This window comes from Asterias amurensis, chromosome 6 (genome assembly GCF_032118995.1).
Source record: "Asterias amurensis chromosome 6, ASM3211899v1".
Taxonomy (NCBI): domain Eukaryota; kingdom Metazoa; phylum Echinodermata; class Asteroidea; order Forcipulatida; family Asteriidae; genus Asterias; species Asterias amurensis.
In genome coordinates this window covers 7,445,546-7,455,072 of record NC_092653.1, presented here as the reverse complement: position 1 = coordinate 7,455,072, position 9,527 = coordinate 7,445,546, and the positions used below count along the sequence as shown (strand labels likewise).

Below are 9,527 nucleotides of genomic sequence, written 5' to 3'. Positions count from 1 at the left end.
ATTACTCAAAATACTTATTATCATACAACCTTACTTGGTAACGAGTAATGGGGAGAGGTTGAGAGAGTATAAAACATTGTGAGCAACGGCTCCCTCTGAAGTGATGTAGGTTTCGAGAAAGAAGTAATTTTCCAAGAATTTGATTTCAATATCTCAGATTTAGAATTTGAGGTCTAGAAATTAAGGATCTGAAAGCATACGTGTGTGACAAGGTTTTTTTCATTCATTTTCACAGTTTCGACGACCTATTGAGCTCATAGTTCAACAGGTTTGTTATTTTATGCATAATATGTTGAGATGCACCAACTGTGAAGACTAGTCTTTGACAACTTACCAATAGTGTCCAGTGTCTTTTAACCGTTAACAATAATTGTTGTGGTGCTTTTTAAGCCGAAAGTGATAAGCGCATTTTTTTTTTCAATCAAAAACTTGCGATGGGAAAAGGTTAGTTCACAGCACGAATTTCACGCACCCGCCCAACCATGCAGCGCAGGACTACCCGCAGAACTTGGGCCTTTTTTCCAATGAGTGCAACACTGAAGAAAAGTGGGTGTACTCACAAATGAATGGTTTTTACGCGAAACTTTGGCTCCATCGTACATCCCATCCGTTGAAACCCGGAAAATGATATTATGACTCACTCTTGAATAATACTGAACATGATTGACACTCCATGATCATTGTATCAATCACTAGTCATGAGTGATGCCGCCCCCTCCTACCTCCCAGTTCTGGAACTTTCTTGATTGGGTGGGCGGTAATGGCATGGCGGGCTAGATCGCCGAAAGACCTGGGCCAAATTTCATAGAGCTGCTAAGCACAATAATTTGCATAGAGCTGCTAAGCACAACAATTTGCTAAGCATGAAATTTCTTCCTTGATAAAAACAGGATTACCATCAAAATTTCCACTTGATTTTCAGGATAGGCAAACAACAGTTAAATACAAACAATATGCAACAAATGGAAATTTGGTTGGTAATCCTGTTTTTATGCTTAGCAGCGCTATGAAATTGGGCCCTGTTTTAGTCAATGTTGCAGTTGGCCAACAGCTAATAGATCCTAAGGAAGCAGTTTCCCGCCCCCCTTTTTAGTATCTTCAATTAGCCCCCCTTAGAGCAAACGTCCATGACCTCTTGTTTATTTTATACATTTAAGTTACTTAGTTGTTTGTTTTGTTTTTGTGAATGTCATCACATCACTAATCTAAAATTGAACAATTGGACCAAAATTCCCATAAAGTAATTCCAACATCATGTAGCCTTCACGCATACATCGAGTGACCGCAGGCGCATGTGATCAAGCGAAGATGACGTAAAGTTCATTCACTAGGCTAACATTAGAACGATGTGGCAAGGCCAAATCACCGCTAATCCGCCCCCAAAGTAGTATTCATTAAACATACTTCTCCGGATAATTATAAATTTAGTTTCGATTTAACTGCATATCCTCATTCAAAAGTCCGATTTGTGCAAAAATATCGAGTTAAAAAACACTGGTTTGGAATCTAACGAACGGAATTTATTTTCACCTCGCGTAGGAAAATTGTTAAATATTCAACCGGAACTATTTGCTCAGCTCTCTTCGTACATGTCGGCCATTTCTGGCCACTTTGGCATAAAATCACGTTGGATATCTTTCCTTGGAAAACCTTACAACTAAAAGGATACACCGACGGGGTGCTTAATTTTCAGGGAGAGGGATAGATCTTCTAAGTCACCATGGCTCAGAGTTTGCCCATCCGCTTTCAGGAGCATTTACAGGTCCGTATGAAAAAACACCGGTTGTTTTAAATTTTACTGAAAATTAATTTGATATGCTAGACTGTACTGTAATGGATGTACATGTAACTGTATGTACCACACACAGGTATAGTACAATGTACATTGAATTTACATTGTAACACGCCCTCTCAAAATGGCCGCCACGTGCCGGTTTCTGCAGGTGTTTTTCTTGAAATATTGTTGACAGATTCGCACTTAAATTGTGCATTTACATCCGGTAGTGGCACTGTTAATTGATGAATGATTATTTGAAATTTGTATAGAGTTGAAGAATTGAATCGTGGTTATTTTTTAAGTTGACAATTTTATTTATCAAAATAATCGGTTTATTATCATCATGATCATTTCATTTGACATTTTTTTTGTCAGAAAATGACATTGATTCAATGATTGATCGGAAAATGTTCCTGTTTTTAAATTGATTATTCATCAAATGTATCTTTTAGTCTATAATGGTAGTGCCCTTGTGAGTTGTTAAACAAATAAATCGGACCTAGTTCTACTGATTTATTTGGTAAAATAAATACATGTTTTTTTATATTTCATTTTCACTGCATTATTTTTTATTTTGAAAAAAGCAAGCAAGCAAGTTACGAACACTTTGAGTTTCCTCCACAAGCCATTTGCAAAAAATAATAGATAATCTGTTGTGTATCATCATGAAATATTTTCATCCAACCAAAAACGGCAAAATTAAGAATAAGAGATTAGAAAAAAAATACTAAAATTTCTGTTCAGTGTCGTTGAACTTAATTTCTTATAAAATAAAGTGGTTCAGCATCGGAACATGTTGAAATAAATGAATGTCAGCAACAACCAAAATGAAATGTGTTTGTTTTGTTTATGTTCGTGAACAAAAACAAAATCATGCACAAATTTGTTGTTTGGTTTGTGTTTTATAGAAACCTGTAAAAAACTTGTTGTATCCGACCTCCACAATTCTCTGTCCAAATTCAGAAAGATCTGAGTTTAATTTTCCTAAATTTTCAAACAAAACTTGACTGCTTCTGTTTAACTGTTTTTAGTAATTCCAATCCAAATTGAGAATTGGTAACGCCCTCGTAGGGTACATGAGCTCATCAAATCTCGTACATGAGATCCTTGAGATCCTGAATTATCTAGATCTCTCCACCGAGCGAACCTGTAAGGAGGAGAAGATGTCAACACATAGTCACACGCTTTCCAGGATTATATAAATAGAAGTTATACCCAGTCTGGATACAGTCATAAACCCACGTGTGTGGGTGCACATCCCTTGTGTGCGCATGGTGCCCTGACGTACAAAGTAAATGTACTACAAATTGTCAGGATAGAAAATAATTATTGTCGCACATTCACCACTGAGCTAAGATGAATCATTCATGTGACCTTATAAGAAGTGGAGGTCGGATATGGTACCGTTTCCGAGACCTTAAATAGCTGAAAATTAATTTAGTACCATTGCACAAACTTATAACAATGTAACCAGAGTATAACAACGGTTGCATAACATCAGATTAAAAAACCACTGAAGAACACAATGTATTAAATCAGTTTTTGTTTTTAAAAAGGTTACATATTAGCACAAAAATCTTGATGTTTTCAAGAATTATTTACATGTATGAAATATAAGCAGCCTGCTTGCTTCCAAGTTCTGCAAGCAGAACCAATCGTTGAACATGGTTAAAAACTACATTCATCTTCAGGGGCTTAGTTGTCGGAATTGAACGCCACCACAAAAGGGTCAATTTGTGAAGACCAGGAAACGGAGAGTGAAGAACAAAAATGACTTCCAGATTTTGTCACTGATTGGAAAAAGTCAGAAATCACTGACTGAAATCCTTCCCAACTATATTCATTCCGATTTCGCAGCGAGATAGTGAAAGGTCATGGAACCTGTAATTTCCTGACTGCTGATATTATTTTTGTGCTAATAATAAGGCTTAGTTCGGAACCACATCCTGTCTTGCACCAGGTCATGTCTTGATGATCGTGAGTTCATGCCAATTTTGTTCCATTTAGTTAAAAGCAGCTTCCACTTCTGCCAATTTTTAATGGAAAAGGCTACGGTGTGCTAGTACGTTGGCAACATGCCTTACTGCTGAATGATCATGAGTGATGTTTTGTTTTGAAGAGGAGAGATTCCGGCATTTTGTTATATGGGAACCATATGCACACTAAGTCATCGTGATCATGGTTGATATTTAACAGTCAAAATAGCGCACTCCCTTGGCCCGCCGACCAAATGCCAGTTATAACTTATAAGGAGTGAGGACCAGTAAGCAGGCTGGCGGACTATTGAAATGACAAACAAAACGGTCCCGCTGATCAGTCGCTGTCAATTTAAGGGCAAACCCTGCAAAGAACAGCAAATCAAGAACAGCTCCACATTACCGATAATTGTGTAACGATGAAAAAGAAGAGAGAAAAACCACTGTTTGATTTGAGTACTTTGGGTCAAAAATTATCAACCTCTCTACACTGGAAAAACATCTGCAGGAAGTTGTTCTGAACTAGACACAGCATTTTGTTTTATTGACCCTTTGAACTGACGTCACATGTGGCTGCTGCATGTATCTGCCCATGGTTTGTCATTTGGGGGTGGGGGGGGGTTCAAATTACCGAAAGGCTGTGAAGTTCACGTGCTCATCATACGTTGTGCACAATGCGTAAAAGTAAAAATACGCGCCTGCAGCATTGCACAAAATGCGAGATGCTTGGCGTGTACTTTTCTTTAAAAACACATAGCGCACTATGTGACAGACACATGTAGATGTCTGACCTGACGACACATTGAAATCAACTGACTCCCAAAATGGTGCAACTAAGTTTGATTGTGGTGAAGATGTCAGGTGATTGGTTTGGATCAATAAGAAATGATAAATTGATTTATACCCTGAAGTGTATTAATTTGTTTGTGTGCAATAATCTCTGCCAATGGGAGCTGCAGTAGGTAAGACTTTCAAGGCTGTACTCCGTGTATCTAAAGATGTCTGACAGGCATTACTATTGTGATGAAATAAAAGAGAGGTATTTCTTGTTACTTTTCAAGGGTGAAGAGTCTACCATGAAAGACTTCGCTATTATAAAGAATCAAATTTGAATGGTATTTATTACCAGGGAGGAAGGGTACACGTAAGGGTACACGTTAATACAGTAAAGTTCTCAATCTGTATACTACATGTGAGTGAGTACACACATATTAAATGCAGTACAGCAGGTTGATGGAAATTGACTTTGAGACACCAAAGCCAAGAGTTCTGACTTTTCTTGTCAGATCACATTCACGATTGATCTTTTCTTGGTACTTCACTGGCCTGGAATTCCGAAGCCGTGTCTTGGCCTTGGTACCTCTCTGAGACAAGGCTCTCATCTCAAAAGGTCTTGAGTTGACAATTAGACATTAAGATTTACCAGTTTGAAGTGTTCACCTTTTAGTGAAAATTGTTCCTTATCATAAACCAAATCTAACATGTTAGTCTTGGTTTACTAGTCATTTCTTAACATGTGGGTTTCATTGCCAGGAGTTAGCAAATTTTGACGAGTGAAAAATGGTTTGCGGTGAATGGCTGGATTTATTATAATAATGATCCCAATGATCTGCAGTGTGCAAGAGAAGTGTCAGACTTTCTCCATCACATTCCTTGGCAATATGCCTGAAGCTGTTATGAAATCAGTCTGGTGGTATTAAATGTTTGTTTTAACTGTAGATAAGGTGCCCTTTCTTCTGTCTGAATTGGTGTATTATAAGTGTATATTAGCATGGAGCAAGTTCGGATGTGCGACTAGACTTGACTACACCGACTAGACTAACCAGGAACCATAGAGCACAGGGAGATTGACTATCGAACCATGCACTGGAACATGGTTGATATGGAGAGCTACGTCATAGTTTCTAGTCAGTCTAGCCTGTCTAGTCGCTCCCGAACTTGCTCATGGATTGAGTATCTATTACATTGTACATGATGCTTGAGCACAAGAGGGCGACATTTTGGAGTTAGCTTGGAGCTTGGTAGCCTAAACATCTGACGTCACACTTCAAAGTCAAACCGCAAGGAAGCACTGAAAAATAAAGCTGATTGACTAACCAAAAGTGACTGCCATGCGTACATGCTTGTTAAAATTTTTGACGAAATCTGTGACACATGACAGTGACACAAGATCGAGGAAGAATCATCCATAGGACTTATTAAAATATCAAATGTATTTGGATATTTTAAAGTCACACGTCCAGGGGTTATGAACGAGCAAGGCATTTTGGGGGAAATGGCGGGGCAAGATCATACCCCACTGGAAGCAAAGAAGGTGCTTACCAGTTTCTGAATAACGCATGTGATGAGGACACGTACATGTATGTGATGCAGACACGTACATGTAGCCATAATGTAGCACCATGGTGGACATGATAACCAGTGTGGTAGCTAGACCAATTTTACTGGTGGGCTCTATAAATCCACCAAGGGAGAGCAGATCAACAAGATTATCATGTTCAGATATACGGGGCCATCATTTCTGAAGTGCAATCTGGGGGAAATCTGTGCTGGGTAGCACAGTGTATTTTGCTCAGAGTGCTGGGCTAAGCCATGTACAGTCCATGTACAGTACATGTAGCGCTACAGCGAAAAGGAAGCTCCATTGGTAACACATAAGAAATACACCAACCGCTGATTGCGTTAAATACATCACTTGCTCCCTTAACCCTAGACAGTCTTGTGATGATTGATCTATTCATATTGCTAATTAATTAGCTGAAGAATAATAGGATTTGGCTTAGCACAGTGCTTAGTTTGACTTAACATAATGCACCAGTCTGAGAAGGTAGAATCTACAGGGAATTAAGAAAGTAATCAAGTTTCTTCTCAGCCAGGGGTTGTGGACTGCATTGATTTTATCATAATTTATGGATTTTTTTTCTTCACTTGTCCTAATTTTAAGGAAATCCAATTTTCTGTTAGAACATAAAGGCTAGAAGGCATTTGAATTGCCTCCCTTTTTAGAAAAACACTTGTTTCAATTTGTGAAAAGATAAAAAAAGATATGAAAACATGATGACCTGATGCTAAGAAAAACCTAGAATCTCTACTGGAACATTTCAAAGGGCACCAAGGCAATGACCGGGGCATGGAGGCAATGGACCCTTCCCATGAAATATGCTAATACATTCACGCATGCTTACATACCCTTTTGGTTGGCAAACGCCATAGAGCTGGCACTAAGCAGACACGCAATCGCAATTAGCCGTGTACAAAACAGCACGATATTCCCTCATTTTGCCAAGTAAAATGTAAGTGCCCATGCGCTATGTGCAATTTACATATTTCATGGGAAGGGTCTATTGCCTCTGTTACCTCAGGACCTAGGGGGTTTTGCCATATTGGAAATATATAATTCAAATTTGATGTAAAATAAAAAAAGAAAGTACTGCATCCAAATCCCTCACTTAAACTTAAAGATAATGACAGAAAAAAATATATCATACGTGCAGTTTTTAAAAGACATGTCTTACCGATAACATGGGGCTGCATAGAATACATTTATATTAGTGTTAGTACAAAAAATTACATGTTCATGAGTGCAGTGTGTACCTCTGCATTTTTACATATAATTTGTACACTGGTACGGCGTTTATATCAGTCACACAAACACGTAATTAAGCATACACTATGTGTGTACTACAAATGTATGCAATGATCAATACCCCTCAGTTACGTACATGTACTCGTTTATAAATGCACTGTATTTCCATGCCGATCAATGATGCCGATTAAATTACTCTATGACACATAATACCATGGAGGTAGAAACAGAAGGGTAGGTTTTAAAGAATTTGTGTAGGCTCAATTGAACCACAACGGTTCTGAAATTGCGAGCCAACATCTGAAATTACACATTTACACTAAACATATGAATTCCACAACGGGATGCAGTCTTCACCTAAACCTATGCATTTTGCATTGCTATAACCATACTACCTCCCTAGTGTGCATACGTACATGCATACATGTATAGAGGAAGTCCTTGCTATTACGGTACATGTAGGGCAAAGCTACATGTACCGTAGTGTTTGTTTTGTAGTAATTAGGACCAACGCCACCTACAATTGAATGACGTAGAACGGTCTAAAATAGTTAATGAATATATGCAAGGTTAGGTTTGCTCTCATTGATATTTGTTTCCCAAAGGCACATGATGCAGTAGATTAGGGCATCACATCAGTATTTCTGGTCATGGACTCATTGGCACAAACTCTGAGGAGATGCATTTTAGACAACTTGCAATTGATGTGTGTGCACATTATATGCACGTATTTCAAATAGAGAGTTCCACCATTGGAACCACTGCATTCAAATATGTATGTGAGTAGCACCTCACTAACATAATTTTACATGCATCATGTCAGGGAATGTGATTTCATCCTGCACTTTTGCATCTGGAAGATATTTTGACGGAACAAATTCTGTGCACACTAATTGCATGGCAAATTGTGATTTTTTAGTAGCAACTGACACATTTTGCATAGCATTTTGCTCTGCTTTATAAGGTAAATTGTTCACTGCTTGGTGTGGTTGAACCCCCCCCCCCCCTACAAGTAAATAGTGGGGAGAAAACACAATACAAGTAGCTGCTTGATCGTCAGTAAGGGGGTCTTAAAAAGGCATTGTTGCAAGCAATACATATTGTATTGCATGCCTCCTTTGTTTCATTGATGTGTTTTTCCTCTCTCTTCTGAGAAAAAAACAACCTGACATACAAACTGGCAAATTGCCCTGATTTTTTTTTTTTTTTCGAGCCAAATGTCATTAAAGTTTGAAATATAATACTTGCAACGGATCAGTTTTCCTTATTATCTAATTATGCTACATGTACATGTAGGTCATGAGCATTGGTCACTCTGTTGAAACCTTAGCCATTGCATGTGTACATTGTATGTGGAAGGGTTAGGCCAAGGAACAAGTGATGCTCATGGTACATTCAAGACAATTTGACAATAAATAACTAATTTGTTTGTTTTATTGTTTTTCATGCAAGCTTACACCGTTTCACTGTTAAAGCCAAGTAGAAACTTGATGTTACAATTCCTCATATACATGTATATGATTTCTAATTAGCAACCATATTCTAATAGATTAAACACATGTCGATCCAAGACAAAAATTGATACATAAAGAGCAAATTTAAACACCAGCTTCGCCACCCCTAGGCTTACACCAATTCAATGTTAAGGCCATGACCGACAGAGATAATTAAGCGAAGCAAAAACTTGATGTTTAATATTCCTCATATATGATTTCAAATTAGCATATCATTTTTCTAATAGATTAAACACATGTCAGACCAAGACAAAATATGATACATAAAAAGGCAATATAACCACCAGCTTCGTCACCCCCAGGCTATCGGAATCCTTCACCCCATCTTTTCAACGTGCGGGCAGACATTCTTAGTATGAAGCCATGATGTGTTGGATCTTGATGAGGACCCTGTACTCCAGGGCCTCGAGCCTATCCTTTTTCTACCTCCTGTTTTGTTTTGTTTTTTGCTAGAGGGGTTCTGAAATGTGTGGGTAGATGTGACATGATGGGCTTCCCTTGACAGCGTGTCAGCCGCAACGCTGTTTTGATAACTGAAGCGCTCCCTGATGAAGACTTCACTGTAGTATTTGCTTTAAAGAGAGTATCAAGTGATGGAAGGTTCATTGACTTTAAGCTGGCTTAATGTATGAATCAAATCCTTGTATCGGCATTAAACATGATTCAGTGCCTAT

The 9,527-nt window shown here is 38.2% G+C and overlaps 1 protein-coding gene across 1 annotated transcript in view; it reads left to right on the top strand.

Moving 5' to 3' along the window:
• Positions 1 to 1,590: 1,590 nt before the first annotated feature.
• Positions 1,591 to 9,527, top strand: part of LOC139938795 (clathrin heavy chain 1) — a 46,148-nt gene continuing 38,211 nt past the window's right edge. The window contains exon 1 of the mRNA XM_071934427.1: positions 1,591 to 1,762. Within this exon, the coding sequence (XP_071790528.1) occupies positions 1,721 to 1,762 (42 nt within the window). The 5' untranslated portion in view covers positions 1,591 to 1,720. The remainder of the gene's footprint in view (positions 1,763 to 9,527) is intronic.